This window comes from Schistocerca cancellata, chromosome 1, assembly GCF_023864275.1.
Source record: "Schistocerca cancellata isolate TAMUIC-IGC-003103 chromosome 1, iqSchCanc2.1, whole genome shotgun sequence".
NCBI lineage: Eukaryota > Metazoa > Arthropoda > Insecta > Orthoptera > Acrididae > Schistocerca > Schistocerca cancellata.
This window is the reverse complement of record NC_064626.1, coordinates 419,913,362-419,932,825: the sequence shown is the minus strand read 5'-3', so window position 1 is coordinate 419,932,825 and position 19,464 is coordinate 419,913,362. Positions and strand designations below refer to the sequence as shown.

General features: G+C 39.3%; 1 protein-coding gene across 1 annotated transcript in view; it reads right to left on the bottom strand.

Moving 5' to 3' along the window:
- The window catches only part of LOC126175960 (pre-mRNA-processing-splicing factor 8), a 102,814-nt gene that overhangs the window by 41,968 nt on the left and 41,382 nt on the right, over positions 1-19,464 (bottom strand). The window contains exons 17-20 of the mRNA XM_049923050.1: positions 7,411-7,537; positions 5,460-5,652; positions 3,858-4,045; positions 1,628-1,866 (exon numbers count right to left, since the gene is read on the bottom strand). Of these exons, the coding sequence (XP_049779007.1) occupies positions 1,628-1,866; positions 3,858-4,045; positions 5,460-5,652; positions 7,411-7,537 (747 nt within the window). The remainder of the gene's footprint in view (positions 1-1,627; positions 1,867-3,857; positions 4,046-5,459; positions 5,653-7,410; positions 7,538-19,464) is intronic.

Below are 19,464 nucleotides of genomic sequence, written 5' to 3'. Positions count from 1 at the left end.
CCCACGACTGACTGGTCCGAGCGTCACACGTTTTTGTTACCATGATTATTTGGTGGCACATGAAGATGAAGCTTTCAGCTTTGAAACCAGTTGTGGTATAAATTAAGAAAATTACTGCTAACTGAAGCAGATTTTTATTCTATAAATGTGTTCCTCAGTTGCGAATGTTCACATGATCAAATATTTTGCGTTGAAGTTACAGTTTTACATTCAAGACTACTCTGGAAAGTAAAGTAACTAAGAAAATTTTAAGCAAACTGTTAGCATAGAATTCTAATTCTACAAGTTCATAACCCTACTCAAAATAAGGTAACAGCTTCTTCAAATACAAGACTTTCTCCCCCATACTAATTTTCCAACAGCACATTTTTATATGAATACACTTCTATTTCTATTTCTATTCCTATACCTATATCATATACTTACATGCAATGCCAGTTTCATGTTTTAAATTTAATTCAAAATAAGAAGAAAACATTAGTACACAATATCTTGGTCAGGAGAGAATTTTGTTAAGACAAAACATCATAAGGAGAGAAAAACAGGAATGGGAGCACGCAAAGAGAATATCTCTCTCTCTCTCTCTCTCTCTTTCTGTGTGTGTGTGTGTGTGTGTGTGTGTGTGTGTGTGTGTGTGTGTGTGTGTGTGTGTGTGTGTGTGTGTGTGTGTGTGCGCGCGCGCGCGCGAGCGAGCGAGCGAGCGACCCGGAGAGAGGGACGGAGGGGGCGCGGGGGGGGTCAGGCACGTGTCTTAATTGTTCAAATTTTGACTCTCAGGGTTGGTGAACTACATAATGTCCTAAGTTTATGTAAAAAGTGAAGCTACAAAATCATCTCCACGTTAAATAGTTATTTATTTTTCTCCTACAGTAGTTTATCAACTCTCTTCGCATTCCTTTCTTTGATGCCATTTTTTGCCAAAATATACAACTACAACAATCGTGATTCCTTTCCTATACCAATAACTTAAAGGTGGATGGAGGGACAAGGGATAGAAAACTCTAAAAACATGTGCATCACTCTGTCAACAAATTACTTCTATAACATAATTGGATAGATGTAATATCTATTCACAAAGCAGCAACAGGAGAGCACCCATATAAAGGCACAGAAATGTGTAAGGTTTTGGAGGCAGTGGCTTCATCTTCTGGTAGAAGAGTTGAAGGGGAAGGAAGAGGAGTGAATAAAAAGGACTGATGAAGTATAGGAAACGAGGAGAGTTTAGGGAAGTCGCCCAGAACCAAGGGTCAGGGGAGTCTTACCCGATGTTCCCCTTCAGCCCTTCTACCAGAAGCAGGGGGCACTGCTTGGAAGCTTGCAAATTTTTATACCTTTATAGCGAGTTCTCCAGCTGCTGCTTTGTGAATAGATTTTTTATTTATCCAATTAAATTAAATTTTAAAAATTGATTATTTTCATTAAAAATTACCTCTGAAAGTAAAGTGGAAAGTACATTTCTCGAATTTACATAAAGCTAGATTCAATGAAGTTATCAGCTCAAAAAGTCAGAATGAACTATCCACAACTTATTAAAACAGGTGAATAAGAGCCCATTACAATATTTTAATCATTACCCAAACCAGTAACAATTTAAGTAATTTCAGCTTCTGTAAACTTCAAATCTTACCTGAAAAATATGTGAATCCTGTCAACATAACGACAATACAGCCTGATGGGATGTGCACATTCTGTTGCAACATCCTGAAATGTGAGGAAATCATTTGGCATTTGTGGAGGTCCTGCCATCTCAGAAGCTCTCTGAAGCCCTAACACCAACAAGTCCAACACAAGCCCATAATATTGGACTATAAATGAAGCAAACTGAAGCCCTCTTATTATGCCATAACTGTTGGTATGATTCATATCCTAGAAAATAACAGCAAAATATTAATGCTTCAATTGATTTTAATTTAATTAATACCACCTGACTTGGAAAGATTTATGTAGAGCTAGGAAACTGAAAAATCCTAGTTAATTAAGACTGAGTCACATTACTGTCAAAAGTTTAATGTTGTCTACCACCCCCAAAAAGGATGTGGGTCACATTCCTCCTCCTCCTCCTCCTCCTCCCCCCCCCCCCACCCCCCCAGTTACACAGATGTACTGGGCAGTTATAATTAATAAGGGTAGCTACTCATGGAGATCGAAACTTGGTATGCTAATGCATTAATGCGAAACCGATTAGTTACAATTTTTGCCACAGGGTGTGAATCACGCACCATATACTGTTTGTATGACGGTACAACATTCACACTGTCATCTGACAAGCCATAACTTGAACAGCATGGCTATCGAGAATAGACACTGTGCACTGAGGTGAAAACTGTTTTATGTGAAAGGTACCAAATACAGTTATGCACTGAGAGAGTATTGCTGACTGAAAGGGCTGAAGGGTTGCCCAATGACATTAAATGGTTTACAGAATACGATACTGAAATTTGAAAAGGATGGTGGGCTTAGGGTGGCACCTGCAAGAGGAAGGTGTCCTATCTCACGGGAAGTTATTGATGAGTTGCTATACCTGTAAATGACCACGCAGCACATAACCCAGGTAGTTTAAGTACCAGTGCTTGTGCAGTGTCATGAGAATTGTCTATCCCATGATAAACAGTACAGAAAGTTCTGTGGTCTATTTTACACTGGTACCATTACAAGATCTAGACTGTGCTGCAGCTGAAACCTCACAATTCACAGCAATGTTCTGAATTTGCTCCTTTGTTTCTGACAAAGACCAAAGTTGATGACACGGCCAGGCAATAGTCTACAGAGTGATGAGGCACATTTTACACTACAGGGTGCAATGAATACACAGAACTGCCAAATTTGGGAACCTGCATTGTGCGCGAAGAGCCACTGCACTCTTTGTTTGGGACTGTGTGGTGTGGATTCACATGCCTCTTTATTCTTGGCCCATTCTTCTTTGAAGCGAATATACCCAGAAGGCCTGTCAACTGTAGCGTGACATACGCACATTACTGACATTTCCCTGTCACTTCCTGCTTTAGAAAAGCACAACTTTGTGGAAATCACTGTTTTCATGGAGGGTGGGGCAACATCTCGTGCCTCTTGTTCAGTGTAAGATCTGCTTAATGCAACCTTTCATGAATGCATTATCTCAAGAGGTTTTCCAGATGACAGCTTGCAAGATCACCTGAATTGAATCCACGAGACTTTTGGCTCTGAGGATATCTAAAAGAACATGCTAACCAAGGATATGTTTGGTCTCTAACTGATCTGAAGGCCAATAAACAGGAATACATTCCTCAGATACCATCAGAACTGTTGATCACATTGTTTTACGGATGCAGCATCTTGTCAATGTCTCCAATGCTCAATTTTAACAAATTATGTAAGCAGAGGGTAATAATAAAACAAACATTATGGCTTTCCCACTTGTTTTACCTTTTCTGCTGTTCCTAATTCATTATGCATAGAAACATTTCTATACATCTTCCTTGCATTCACAGTGCCATATTTGCACCTGGTGGCCAAAATTTGAACTAATTTTTTCTGAGTAAATTTTTTCCACATTAATGCTTTAACAGTAGCTGTAGTTTAATTACAACCACCCAGTATACATTACAAATAGTGATTAATCACAACAGTTTACAAATCACACACACCTGCCACAGCAATGATAAATATTTCCCAAAAATAAAAATAAATTTTCAATAGAGAATTTAAGTCTCTAGAGGAATTTTTATATACTGTTAGTAATGCCACAGGCATCATCACTGCTTGTTAAACTACATGAAGAAGATTACAATTTTTTACACTGTTACTTGAAGTTATGAAAAATAAACATATATAGTTGTATAGATTAACTATTGTATTTAAATAAATTTTGTATAACCAACCTTATAATTAATGACAACATTATTTTTTGCTGTCATGTAATCAGCAATATTGTGATCAACGATTAGTCTCAACAGCCTGTTAAGGAGTGTCAAATCTATTTTTTCATACATTTTTTCAAACTTTGATTCCAGTAGTACATTACATTCTCCTTCAGTGACATCCCAAACATCCTGCAGATTGTTGATTCCTACAAGATACATACAATTAGTTTCAAGGTCATATCTTAAAATCCAAGAACAAACTCTATAACACAATAAAGAGAAATCACTGGGTAAAATAACTACAATTACTAGAATGACTTTGTTCTGACAAAACAACTAGTGTCAAACCTTCTTAATTAGGAAATAAATTTGAAGCATACTTAAATATATGGTATTCTTTGAGTTAGAAATAACAGAATATAATATGACAGAATCCTAACCATTCATTTGTATAAGAATCCAATACCAAATACAGTGAAACCCCACTTTTACGCTTTTAAAGGGATTACAAAAAATGGTGTAAAATGAAGGAAATAAAGTTTTAAGCATTTAAAGTTATGTAAAGGATAGATGTTTCTGGAAAGCCTGCAACTGACATTCATTACATGAATAATGAATGATTACACCAGTTATGTATTTTTTTCATACTCAGCACTACATATTTCTAGAATTTTTTCTTGTTGTCAACTGCAAATATTTATTTAAGTATTTTGTGTGATACCTGCATGTGTGTTGTTCAGAGTCTCTTGCACTGTAATCATCTTTTTGAGGTTATCAGGTACTGTGCCTCCTCAATTATATACAAAACCACACACACGCACACTATCACTCACAATGTTTGTGTGCAAAACATCACAAAAATACTTGTGTGAACATTTGCACCTGACAATGAGAACAAACTTTCGGAACACATGTTGCTAAGTACGAATAAAAATACCTAACTGGTGCTGTATTTAAATCAAAGCCATTTGCAACAAGGTACGGAAATGTGTCAACTAGTGCTAAAAGTAACCAAACAATGAAACACATTAAATATGGTTCGAATAACACAGATCAAGACAATCACAACAATTACGAAGCTGCACAAGCATACTACAGACAGTTTGGAAATGGTTTTGATTGGTCATAATACTTTTATTCGAATGAACCTAGTTACTTTTATTAGCCACCACACCGAGAAGCTCATGGTAGCGGCAGGAGATGAAGCACAAATTGTTCTGACTTTTACCAGTTTCCAGTTCAGATCTGCTGAGAAGAGCACCCTGATGTCAAGAAATTTAACCATGTAAAGTTTTTAAACACTACTTGACGGCCAATGCCATGCCAGCATAATTTAATGTGAATTACGTTAGTCCATTTCTTGATGAACATTTTTTCATAAAGCACAAATCACCACCAGAAAATTATAAATATGTTAACGCAAAATTGGGTGTGAATTAACATCATGTACAAAGGAAACTGGATGGGAACGATAAAAAAAAATGGCATAAACAGCGGGAAAACATTAATTCTGGGAACGTAAAAGCGGGATTATACTGTATACCTGGTACAAACATAAAAACAAAAGTTCTAGCAAAAAGAAATTAAAATACTGATTCCACCAAAAACCTGCAAACATACCCTGGCACCACTTATAGACAAGGAGGGGTGGTGGCTCAGTGTCTGATGGCTTCACCCAAGGTGGGAATAATCTTCTCTTATCAGCTTCATACCAGAGGTACTGGTCTAGGTAAGCATCAGTTATTTTCTCTAAGGGTTCCACATCATAAACAGGTACCAAGTGACTGTAGAGATCCATGAATTCTATACCAACCTGGAACAAAAATATTTTACTTAAGGCATTATCTGTGTTTATTTCTGCCACAAATACTTTACTATTTAAACCAATTTCTTAGAATATAATTTAGTAACTCATTCTTTATTTTGTACAGGTAAGATCCTTTTTTCCAAGACCACAAAGCACTTGCCAGATGTTCCTGAAATTTATATGAAGCATGTAATGCAAGTAATAACGTCACTATAAGCAGGTTTTAGTTCCTCTCCGGACAAAGTCTGCAAATTACAAGGTGGTATACAGAAGCTCCTGAAGTTCGAATGTTGCACTCAAATTGTTGTGAGTACACTGAAAAAGTGCTAGGTGTCTTCCAACACAAGAGCTCTGAAACAATGTCACAAGTGTCTGAGCTGAATGATTTGGTTAATTGCTGGTGAGCATATTTCCAATGTTGCATTTCCACAAGTTTGCAACAGCTGACCTAAAATCTCCGCATAAAGTTGTTTCAAGCTTGTGAAAATCGCTACAGAAACATATTTAATGTTAAAGCAAGTTTTGGAAACAATGATTTAAGCAAAAGATTTACAGCTAGGAAATATGTTTCAAAGTGAACATTGACTAATAATGAAAGCAGTTCTGGCTGGCTATGAATGGTACCACACAAGAGTGTGTTCGGAAAGTGAATGATCTGACTCTGAAAGATCAACCAGACATCACCTTGTGCATACAGTGTGGTACATGTAAACATATTTTATCAGAAGAATTGAAAATGAGAAGGACTGCACTAAAGTTTGTGCCCAGATTGTTTCAATAATGATCAGAAACAACATTGGGTTTGCATCTGCACGGAAATTAAACAACTGCTCGGGTTTATGGCTATGATGCAGAAACTAAGCAACAATCGTCATAACAGAAGAGTCTTCGCTCCACCTTGCCCAAAACTTACTAAATAAGCTTTGTTAATCAACTGGTCTAGTGTCATATTAGTAATGAAAATTCAGAGCTTTGCCAAAATCATTCATTTTTGCTATTTAATATCTCATGTAGGGCAATACTCTTGCACATGAAACAGAGTAAGGATTTTTATCTTGACAAAATAGGTTGTAGGTCACAATGAAAAGAAAGCATAATGCTTCCAGTACGAATTCATCTAATACAACACTGATACCCAAGCCAATCTTCAAATTTACTGTTTACTTCATCTTGCAAAGTCTTCCATTCACTGTAGTTTTACTTTATATTCCAATTGTGATAATTTTGTTCTCTTATTTTTGGAAAAACCTAAGTCTTCTAATACTCACTGACCTCTAAAGCATGGGTACTAATTTCAGGTAATTAATACATACATTGTCATATTTTGTAATTTTTCTTCAATTAGCTGACTTGTGCTATCACTTTCTTTACATATGTCAATGGACAAATGCTAACTTCTTTTCTCTGTAACTTCATTGCATATGTCCTTCCACAAACACTAACTTCTTTTCTCTGTAACTTCATTACATCTGCTCTCTTCCATTTCTTACACATGACCATTCAGTCTTTTACACTCAAACTCAACTTCCAAATATTCACATTCCTTCTCAAGGCAGTCTACAAAGTTTTCTGCAGCTTTGTATTTATGCAGGAGTGACCTAGTTAACTCACGGTCTTATCCTAGCAGATTCTGTTCATTTTCTAGGCAATAACTTAAAAATTAATCAACATAGTAATAAAATAACTACTATTAATGTGCTTCAAAATTATCAAAAAACAGATAGCTGTTCATCCCTCTGATAAAGTAGGAAATCAATGTCTCACCTCTTTAAAAGCCCTCTGTGTTAACAAGTGTCGTTTTATTCTAGACAGTGCCTCATGGGGATTGTCATATGCTTGTTCAATCAAACCGAGTTCCTCACGTTGGCTCTGATTCAAGCGAGACTTCACACTGAAACAAACAAAAATAAATAAATACTGTCCAGCCATGGATTAAGATTTGATTACAAATACTTAGCTACATAGACTTCTTGTGTAGAAATAGCACAATAAAAACTAGCATAACATTCTTTGAGAGCCTTAATTATGAGTAACGTAACATGGCACACTGCCTATCCTGATATGCGTCACGGCTTCCCCCACTCCTCCAGTAGAAATGTTGTATAGCGAAAATTGTTTATCACAGCAAGTTGCATGTGATGTCACTAAGAAAACTTTTCAACTAAGGTCTGTATGGAACTAAAAGGTGTTAGGAGCACTAATTTAATGTATGTTTTTGCCGAAAAGAGAAATGTTGTTGTTGTGGTCTTCAGTCCTGAGACTGGTTTGATGCAGCTCTCCATGCTACTCTATCCTGTGCAAGCTTCTTCATCTCCCAGCACCTGCTGCAACCTACATCCTTCTGAATCTGCTTAGTGTATTCATCTCTTGGTCTCTCTCTCTACGATTTTTACCTTCAACGCTGCCCTCCAATGCTAAATTTGTGATCCCTTGATGCCTCAGAACATGTCCTACCAACCGGTCCCTTCTTCTTGTCAAGTTGTGCCACAAACTCCTCTTCTCCCCAATTCTATTCAATACCTCCTCATTAGTTATGTGATCTACCCATCTAATCTTCAGCATTCTTCTGTAGCACCACATTTCGAAAGCTTCTATTCTCTTCTTGTCTAAACTATTTATCGTCCATGTTTCACTTCCATACATGGCTACACTGCATACAAATACTTTCAGAAACAACGTCCTGACACATCTATACTCGATGTTAACAAATTTCTCTTCTTCAGAAACGCTTTTCTTGCAATTGCCATTCTACATTTTATATCCTCTCTACTTCAACCATCATCAGTTACTTTGCTCCCCAAATAGCAAAACTCCTTTACTACTTTAAGTGTCTCATTTCCTAATCTAATACCCTCAGCATCACCCGACTTAATTCGACTAAATTCCATTATCCTAGTTTTGCTTTTGTTGATGTTCATCTTATATCCTCCCTTCAAGACACCATCCATTCCGTTCAACTGCTCTTCCAAGTCCTTTGCTGTCTCTGACAGAATTACAATGTCATCGGCGAACCTCAAAGTTTTTATTTCTTCTCCATGGATTTTAATACCTACTCCAAATTTTTCTTTTGTTTCCTTTACTGCTTGCTCAATATAGAGATTGAATAACATCGGGGAGAGGCTACAACCCTGTCTTACTCCCTTCCCAACCACTGCTTCCCTTTCATGTCCCTCAACTCTTATAACTGCCATCTGGTTTCTGTACAAATTGTAAATAGCCTTCGCTCCCTGTATTTTACCCCTGCCACCTTTAGAATTTGAGAGTATTCCAGTCAACATTGTCAAAAGCTTTCTCTAAGTCTACAAATGCTAGAAAAGTAGGTTTGCCTTTCCTTAATCTTTCTTCTATGGTAAGTCGTAAGGTCAGTATTGCCTCATGTGTTCCAATATTTCTACGGAATCCAAACTGATCTTCCCCGAGGTCGGTTTCTACCAGTTTTTCCATTCGTCTGTAAAGAATTCGTGTTAGTATTTTGCAGCTGTGACTTATTAAACTGATAGTTCGGTAATTTTCACATCTGTCAACACCTGCTTTCTTTGGGATATAGGTTATAAAAAAACCATGATTTACTGTTATGTGACATGTGGATACGTTGCAATTATCAGCTTTCCGTCAACTAGAGCGTAAATAAAAATGAATAAAGAAATCACTATATCAAAAGTAGCGTGTATGTTGCAGGTCTTTGTCTGTATCATCTATAATGTTGCTGTTAATAATAAATGAATAGATAAATAGGAGAAATTGCTGTATTTTCAGTGATTGAGTGTTTCCTGTACTGCATCACTTTATTCACACGCACAAAATTCACGTCTCCTTAGAGTAATGGATGAGAGTACTTACATATCATGATCATAATCAAAATAGTGTACCGATTTTTTTGTGAGGAAAGTATTGGTTTCTCCACTTCTCACAAGAGGTTGTTACATTCACCTTCTTTTGCGTTTATTCCATATCTACAGGAGATTAGCACGGCTTTGTTAATGTTAGAGAGAGACCAGATGCCCTCCCCGGTGACAGAATTTGTGTATCCCAACTGTCTGTGTGTAGTGTTATCTATGTGAAAGTGTATGAACATTTTTTAAATGTTTGCAAATCATGTAACTGAGGACGAGTGTCAGTAACGGTCCAGTATTCACTTAGTCAGATGTAGGAAACTGCTTAAAACTATATCCAGTCTGGCCAGCACAATGCCCTTGTCAATAGGCCAGTTGGATTCAAACTGGGGCCAATACACCTGCTCAAATCCTGGGAGTGCTAAAGTGTGTGGTTATTCAGGCGGGTAAGAAGTTATTATGTGTATAATATAAGGTATCTACAAGGAATCGTGTAGCCAGTCACATCTGAATATTTTCTTCACCTTGTCCCATAAATTCTCAATTGGAAGGCAGACACCTCTGCAGATTAAGAGAACAGTTCTATTTCAACTTGCACAGAAAAACAGGCTCCAACTTGTTTGCTGATGAGAATGAAAAGTACTCACACTGAAATTTGTTCACACCTATCAGATTGTATAACAAACTGCCTCTGGACGTGAGTATAGAGTCACAATACAATGAAGTGTGCCATTTCCCTCATGTATATTTACCTGCATCATGAGACAGGCAAGCGAACAACTTTTGATTGAGTTGGGTCAAACAAGAGGAACTGCATGGCAATCAAATACAAATAAACCCTGAAATTCTTCAATTAACAAAGATTCTTCCTCCTCTGATGAAACACACTACAAAATACCACTTTTTTGCTATTTTTCTCATAATTGTTTAATGTATTTTGGTGTTGTTTAACAAAGCAAAATAGTGCTAGTATATTCCTCTGTAGCTCTGTGCTTAATGCAAGACCCACAATGTCATCCCTGTGCAGCAACTTTTATTAACTTTAGTAGGTGTAAAATGTGACTCTTCTATGTCCACATACAACACAAAGTTGACAAAAGGGACCAATGCATTCACATAGAAATTCAGAATATAACAAACACATAAACATTACAGGTTTTTAAGATTTACGCACAGGCCCCAAAATGTCATTCTGAAAATTCAAAAATAAACTTTGAGTTGCTATGAATGGGCTGTACACCCTGCGGACTGGCAACCCTTCCCACACCAATGATATCACAAGTATCTTTAAGAGGTTACATTGGCAGATGACGGAGTTCAATCACGCAATCTGCCTAGGGCAGCAGGCAGCAGTGCAATTGCTGCTAGAGGTCAATGGTCTCGCAGACCAGTCTGCCTCCACGGGTCACATAATCACCAAAATTTCCTCTAGTACCTCTACATGGCCTGGGTATTTAGGCACAAAGCCACTCCGAGGAACATTCTATCAAGCTATGGGCCAGGTGCCAACTGCCTCTGCTGTTTCATAACCAGTCTCAATCAGAACCTTTACTCCATATGATGCTGTGGCACATCAAACACTACTGATCATCAGAACCCTCAGCACTTGCTTTCACTGTCACTGGGAACTGGCCTCCAAATAGAAGATGTCTAGGAACATGGTACTACCCATCATCTCCACTACGCTTTTTTGTTCTCCTTCCAAGTAAACATTAACTTTGACTGCTTCAGAAGTACGACCTACAACCTACATTGGACTTAAAAATTCAGTGCTAATCACAAATTTGTAATGGTTAACTTTTCTCCAAAATAGGAGGCTTTCGGTATTTGTGCTTTTCAATAAAACTGTTATACATTGTTTACCTTGGCTGTGTTCTCATTGTATCTCAACCACCACAAGCCTTAGCAAGTGATGACAAGAAACTTTTCTATGAACCAAAACTTTCGTGCATTTTATGCTCCAAGTAGACAGTGTCTGGTGCGTGTGACTCCTATGTTGTGAAAAACTTAAAAGTGGTTTTTTGCCTCACCATACCCAGCCCTTCGGTCTTACTGCCCAAGTGTTGCTGCTACTCCAGAGAATAGGACATGCTATGCACGCAATGGCAGACAAGATGGTGGCAATCACCATATCCAACCTGGAGCTGTCGAACCGGCTGTCCCATATCAACTCACTGATTAAAGGATTTAGGAGTGCACTGCCACCATTCCATGCGTTTGACTGGAAGATCAAGCCCTGGGTGAACTACATGGCCAAACTGGAACAACACTTCCCAGCCCATGGTACAACAAATGATATGCAGCAGCAAGTGTTCTTCCTTGCCTATGAAGGCTTGGAATTTTACCATTTACTACAGCAGCTTAATCCTTAAGTGGAGCCTAATTCCCTCACATGCGATCGCTTAAAGACTTGTTTACTAGCATATTTTGACTCACAAGTACAAATTGCAGTGGCCTACCATAAATTACTTATTTGCCACAAGCTTAGAGGACACACTTACAGAGGATGAATAGCCAAACTGTAGTGTTTCAGTGAACAATCAAACTGCAATGTTCCAGTGTATTAATCTCAACATTAACAGTCCTCCACAACTTCCCTTGTCACGAGACATGATTCTTGTACGTTCACCACACTTCATACTGATCTGAAATTAAAGGACCATGCATTAGAGTGCTACCTCCCCATGACTAGGTATTTCGAACAGGCAACATTACACAACCCTTGCAGCCTGCCTACTCGTTCACCACAAACACAACTCTTGCCTGCACTACATTCTGCTTTCTGGGGCTGGCAAGCCCTCTGTGCGCCACCTGCAGCAGTTAACCTCATGCAGCAGCTGTTTTATCATCCACTCACAGCAACAATGTTGTTGTCGCCACGTTAAATATTCTTCCTGCAACAAGACAGGACACAAGGCGGAAGTTTGCCAATCTTCCCTCAAAAAGAATGTAGATTAGGCCTGCATCGACCCTCCTTCTAGGGAGTTGAGGATGTGCGCGATGCCTGTGGCCAGAACATTTTACATGTTCACACTATGTTTCCCATATGTGGTCAACTTTTTACCCTCACTGTCAACTCCATACCAGTGGATTTCCAGACCAATATGAGTTCTTCCAAGCCTATCGTAATTTGGGAGACTTATGATTCAGACTCACTCAGCTACAAGAATTCTCCAGAATGATATTATGGAAGTGAAACGACAATTCACAACTCGCATTCAATATTGTTACACTGTCTTCATGGCATGCATCGGGGGGAGGGGGGGGAGGGGGAACACTTAAGAAGCTATCAACATCCTTGTTTTGGACCTTCTCCAGCAGCATTCAGCCATCAACGGCTACCTCCTACTTGCTCCAAGTAAGAGTCAGCATTTTTTCCATCCTACTATTGGCATAATTGGTTTTGAAGCTCATGTCGCCCTGCTTCCAACAGCCACAGTCAGATTCTTTAAAGCTAAGATGTTGCATTCATGCCCAAAGATAAACTGCAGTCTGAACACCTCCAAGAGGAAGGCATTCTCATCGCAGTCACTACCAGTCAGTGAGCTACTACCCCCCACCATTATTGTGTGTCACTTTACATTTGTGGTGTTTTCAAGGCCTCGATCAATGTACAGTCCATCACTGACAGCTAACCAATACCAAAAGTGGATAATATTATGGTACAGCTTGCAGGAGCCAAGATTTTCACCAAGGCTGATTTGCAAGAAGCTTACTGTTAGCTTCCTCTGGACATGGCATCATGGAACATTCTGGGCATTAACAAGCCATTGGGACTATTCCACTATGACAGCTACATTTCGGTATTGCCAGAGCCCCAGCTATTTTTCAATGGTACTTTGAACAGGTACGAGGGATGTACCTAGTGCAGCAAACTAGCTGGACAACATTCTCATCACTGTATAGATGCCCTGGAGTTAGTGGACAACCTTGATGCACCTTTTGCTGCTCTCCAACAAGATAATTTTAAGGGTAAATGGACAAATGCAATTTTTCATCCATTAGGTGGTATATCTTGGTCATGTTCTCACAAGGGAAACTCCCCATCACACTCCCTTCAGATTTAGTGGTAAAATGGCCCACTGGACAGTCTGTCAACACCTGAACACAGATCAAGCATGAAATCAGGAAGAAGGTGTACTGAACTGTGAAAAAAGAAGCAAACTAGAAACAGTGAATGGTCCAACCTCAAGAAGTGAAACATCGAGCGAATTGCAACAATCACAATGTCGTGGTTCTGTAGTCATGGTGTTTAACTGCAAAGCAGGAGATCTGTGTTCAAATCTCACTCGTGCTTTTTTTTCTTCACAAAATTATAAACTTTCCATCTGGTCATTGACATGTCTGTTCTTTTTGTATAGTATTAGCAATTGTCATACTATAAATTGATTGTAGAATATGAATCATGTGGTAAGAATATATTGCTGCCACACGTAAATATGATGTATAGTGAGAGCGGGCAAGAAAAGTGAAAATATACAACTAAATGAGTGTGAACTATGTTACAACAAAGGAATTCAAGAGTCAAAACTTCCAAAAAGGAATACGAAAGTCATAAAATGTTGTACAAATAAGAGGGTGTATGGCTGGTGGTACCTTCCTTACACCTCATTGTTGCAAACAGACATTACACACGACACAGGCACAAATTTGAATAGAGTGAACAGATACGTCAATGACAAGATGGACAGTTCATTAAATTTTATTTTTATTTTTTGGGTTTGGAGGGGGGGGGGGGGGGGCAACAGGGCACAAGGAAGATTTGTACATTGATCTCCCCTTTCGCAGTCCAACACCCCTCACCACATAACCACCAAGCCGTGGCAACTCAAATTCACCTGATGATGTTCATCTTGAGCCTGGACTGTTAGTTGTTTTTATTTTGCCTGTTTTCCACAGTTCAGTATACCTTCCTCCTGTTTTCAAGTTGGATCTGTGTTCAGTTTTTGACAGGCTATCCACTGTGCCATCTTACCACTAAATCTGAGTGGGTCGTGATGGGGTTCCCCTTGTCAGTACTTCAGGAATACGACCTACAGCACAGTATGACCAAGCCATCCAACAACTTACTGTCTGAACGGACATAAAGCAACTACAACATGTGCTCGGTCAACTTATTAATTATCAGTAGTTCACTGCACATGCCATGGCAATAGTGGAACCATTCCATCAGTTGTTGCACAGAAATGTGAATTGGAATTGGACTACCACCTGCAATAGAGCCTCCAGAGATATCAAGCAATCCCTGCTCCGTCTGACATGCCTCTAAATGAGCAGCTGACACTTCTGACTACAGCTTGGGCGCAGTGTTATCTTACAAAGTAGATGGTCGGGAATGTCCTGTTGCACTCATATCTAGAACTCTAATGCAGTCGCAATGCAACAGCCAAATTCAAGAGGCAGCTCCGGATACTGTGTTAGCACTCATAAAATCCCATGATAACATGTATGAATGATGGTTCACATTACTGACTACCCATAAAACCCTTTTTACTGTTATTCAAGGCAGTCTCCAACATTCTGACCAAATTGGAGTGTCATCTCCAGAGATGGGCATTGTTTTTTGTCTAGGTACTTATGGGACATCAGGTCAGCACTTCAATGTGCCGACACTGACATTCAATCCATGTTACCATTAGGGCAAGAAACAATTAGATTCGGAACCAGAGGTCTGTTGCCACATAGAAACAGAAGTGGAAGAAGCCATAGCCCGCCTTTCCTTGGAGGACTCTGATACTTGGGTATTACTCCATCTGGTGCCCTGGTGGCTGAAGGTCTGGAAACTGTTGGCTCACCAGGAAGTCCAAGCATTCTGGCACAGGTGACATGATTTCTCCATCGTCAATAGAGGTTTTTTTTTTTTTTTTTTTTTTTTTTTTTTTTGTTGCAAGGATAAATCCGTTGCACCCATATCGTGATCCCATTGGCCTTGTGGCACCACATTCTGACCCTCCCACATTAGTGCCACTGGGAATTTGTGCCCACGAAGAGGCTGACGCATCAACTCATGTATTGGCAAGTCATCAATGCAAATATTGCCAACATGGCAGTGTCATGCTAAACCTGCCAAAGCAAACAGGCAGCACCCGCTCACGGATACTTTGTTTGGCCAGATGCCTCAGCCAGCTGGGGTCACCTCTTCCAAAGGCAGTCAACGAAGAAGGTTCAGGGTCCTCAAATATCAAGAATTACTACACTACCTCGTCCTCTGAGAGGAGGGGGGATGCTGTGTAGGGACTGTATGCGCTACAAACTGGCAACCCTTCTCACAGTATTGGTATAGCAAGAGGTCTAACGTTCAAGGGTTAGATCTGCAAACAACAGAGTTCAACCACGCACATTACTTAGGCCAGCAGGTAGCATTGTGAGTGCCAGCCATAAGTCACTGACCTCATAGACCTGTTTGCCTCCACAGGCCATGCAACTGCAAATAGTTCCTTTAGTATCTCTACCCGGCCTGGGCATTTAGTGCATCACAAAGCTGCTCCAAGGCACATTCCGAAAAGTTCTGGGCCGGGCGCCTACTACACCTGCAGTTCCACAATCAGAGCCTCAATCGAAACCTTCACTAAGTACAATGCCACACCACCACTGACTGAAGAGTCGCCAGTTCCTGCCTTCACTATTGCTAGGACTTGGCCTCTGCATCAGAGATGTCAAAAACTTGCTATCAGCCACAGATCTTTAGTATATAGCGCGCTGTGTTTGTTGAGGAATCAGTGAGCTGTGGTGACAAGCCAGTAGGCTCTGGTGAAATACTGTTAACAGTTACAAATCACTTTGAGTCACTTCAATGCATGAGGTAGTGAAGCAGCCATGCTTTTCCCCATTGTTCCCAGCTGGTGCTGATAAACAGGCACCAGCTTCCACTTGCAGCTGCTGAGCTGGTGCCCAGTGTTACTGAGGCCAGCAGTCTTTGGATGCCACTGCCCCTAACATCTCAGCAGAGCTATGTGCCATTCTGGGACAGCATTCCACTCAGAGAATGGTCCCTCGACTATGCACGAGGCCACAGTATTGGCGTGTGGAGTCTGATATGTGCTGGGTTCTGCCTACTGCTCTCAGATAGGGGTCAGAAGACAGCTGGCACTGTGGCATCATGTCCCACCAGGAACTCAGCACTGGTGGTGGCAGGCACAGACAGCAGGCCAGCAGAGCAGTGGCACCAATTCCCTTGAAGAACTTAGGGCCAGTTTCTAGCCCACGGCTACTTCTGGGTGATCACAGTCATCCTGCTGTCTGGTGTAGCTCTGGTGTCCTGACACTACTCATTTCCAGCAATGAGAAGTCATCCCTGCCTTAAAATCCACTCTCATTTAAATCCTCCTGTGCCCACTTGCTTCACTAAAGCCTGATGCCTAGTCACGTAGCCATAACATGAGACTTGGCTTGGTGTGGTGAAATTGCCCCACTTGCTACACGGTTACCACTGTGCGCTGCTGTTTACTGCTACACTCTGTTATCCTTGCTCCGCAATAAATTGCTATGTCTGTTATTGGGTCCGATATGTCGCCACACTAGCGGCTACTGGCCCATGGCTGTTAATGTCCAAAGACTGGGTAGCGGCACTACAACTACATTATTTTGTTCTACTTCTGAGTGAACATTAATTCTAACTGTTTCATCATTAAAGTCTTCAACATAAGCTGGACTTTTATAAAATACAGCACTAATCACAAAATTGTGGTGATTAACTTGTCTCCGAAGGAGAAGCTTTTTTATTTATGTCCATTTCAATAAAAACGTTGTACATTGTTTGCCTGGGATGTGCCCTCATTTTACCTCAATGCACGCAAGACTTAGCACATGTTGCACAGTGACAAGATACTGGAGTTTTTACACTGCTATAATTTCCACAGAGGCGGGCCACAAGTGAGAAGATTTAGTAGTAATTTAATATGTATTAAAAATTATTTAAAGGATATTCAAATACTTGCATTTGTGTGTTAAAGTAATATGTAAATCATAGGCTTAATTTATGTCTTTTTACTTTTGTTTCATGCTGAGCATACAAGTGACTCAACATTCTGACAGCAGTATCCTGCTGCAAATGCCATACAAACTGTGCTGACTATTATCACAACCAACCAACAGCCAACAATCTCAAGGTTTCATGCTGAGCATACAAGTGACTCAACATTCTGACAGCAGTATCCTGCTGCAAATGCCATACAAACTGTGCTGACTATTGTCACAACCAACCAACAGCCAACAATCTCAAGAAGATCCCGCCACTCAGTGATTCAGCGATTAAGATCTACGACTCCATTGTGTTATTTGAAATTCCGTTGTAAAAATTACAATAATTGAATGACTAATATGAATTGTGTAGGATCATACTGAAATCATTCATTTCCTTCCTCATGAACACACACACTGATTTTTTTACAAGCAATATTTCCCTACAACTGATGCAAGTACACAATGTTACACTGGAAATATGTACATGTAAGCGTATTACACCCTATAAAATAAATTAAAATTATACATTGGAAAGAAAAAACATCACATGGCAATACTTAACCGAAAAACAATGATTAAAGTAATTCTATGCTACATGAAAATTTGTTAAAAAATGCACGTGCGTAAGTGCCTAAACAACTCAAAACATCTGAAATTTTACCAAAATGTATTCTGAAAGAGTAAACAGTCATCCACAATATATGTCTCACAACTCCTGCTCAGTATTCTGGGTTTTTTTCCCCATCAGTTTATATCAAAAGGAATTTTCTGTATTCTTAATACAATATTACAAATTTGTAAAGTACAGAAAATATACTACTTTTCATTATTTCAAACCAAAAGAATTATTGCGGCCTACATTCAGGAAGAAGTTATTCTTCAGAGTATGGTTGTAACACAAAAAGTAAATCATCTGAGATCAAGTAATACTATCGAAGAGTATGAATATTTCTCTCGCAAAATGGTCTTTAACTTGGGTGTTCCAGATAACATCTTTGTGCAATGACTACAATGACTATGTTATGCAATGACATACAAACAGCGTCTCTTCTTTATGGTAAGTAGCAATCTGTCTTTTCCTAAAATGCTGTATTCCTACCTGGAGTTTCCATTGTTTGATACAAACAAGTGATAATTTCAAACATCTTTCAAATCAAGAGAAAGACATTTATTTCAGAGATTTTGGAAAAATATTTACTAATGTATGGCAACACATAAAACAAATAGCCATTAGCAAGATGAAACTAGTACCTTTTATGATTGAAACGGCTAACAAAGTTGAGTCTATAAGAAATTTCTACTTGGTCCTGGTTTGTTCCTTTAAGTGCCTGTTTATGTCTTTTTAATGTATATTCCTCATATTGCATTACATATTTTCTGAATTTAGGGCATGTTTCTAGAATTTTTAGTGCATAAGTTTACACAAATTTTCGAGCATCAATTTACTGTGTGGTTTTAACATCTTGGGCATCAATGAACCACGTGAACATGTCTATAAGGAACTAGGTCAACAATCTGAATTTCATGACGTAAATCAATTCTCGTGATTGTTAACGGAACACATTTAAAACTTATTCAGAAAACAAGTTACTTTAAAGAAGATTTCACTGAGTGCAATTCATTAAGTTTCCTTAACATCACACTGCAGACCTGCACAGTTTGTTAATGCATCAGTGTTCTGCCAAAAGGCAGGTTTTCACACGGTAGTTCTCCAGGCTGTCCGGTCTTCTGCCATCCTCTTCAGGTCTGCATAATTTCCTCTTCCCTTTATGTCGTCTATCATCTTTTATCTCCTTCTTCCTCTCAGTCTTCTCCCACAAACCAATCCTTCCAAAGCATCTGCTAGCAAGCACTCCCTTCTCAATAATGTCCCAACCAGTTCTTTTTCCTTTCTCTTGCAACCTTCAGCAGACATCTTCTCTCACCAACCCTTTCCAATACTCTTTCATTACTCAATCTTTCCATCCAGCTTATTCTCTCCATTCTCCTCTACATCCACATCGCCAATGCTTCTAACCTTTTT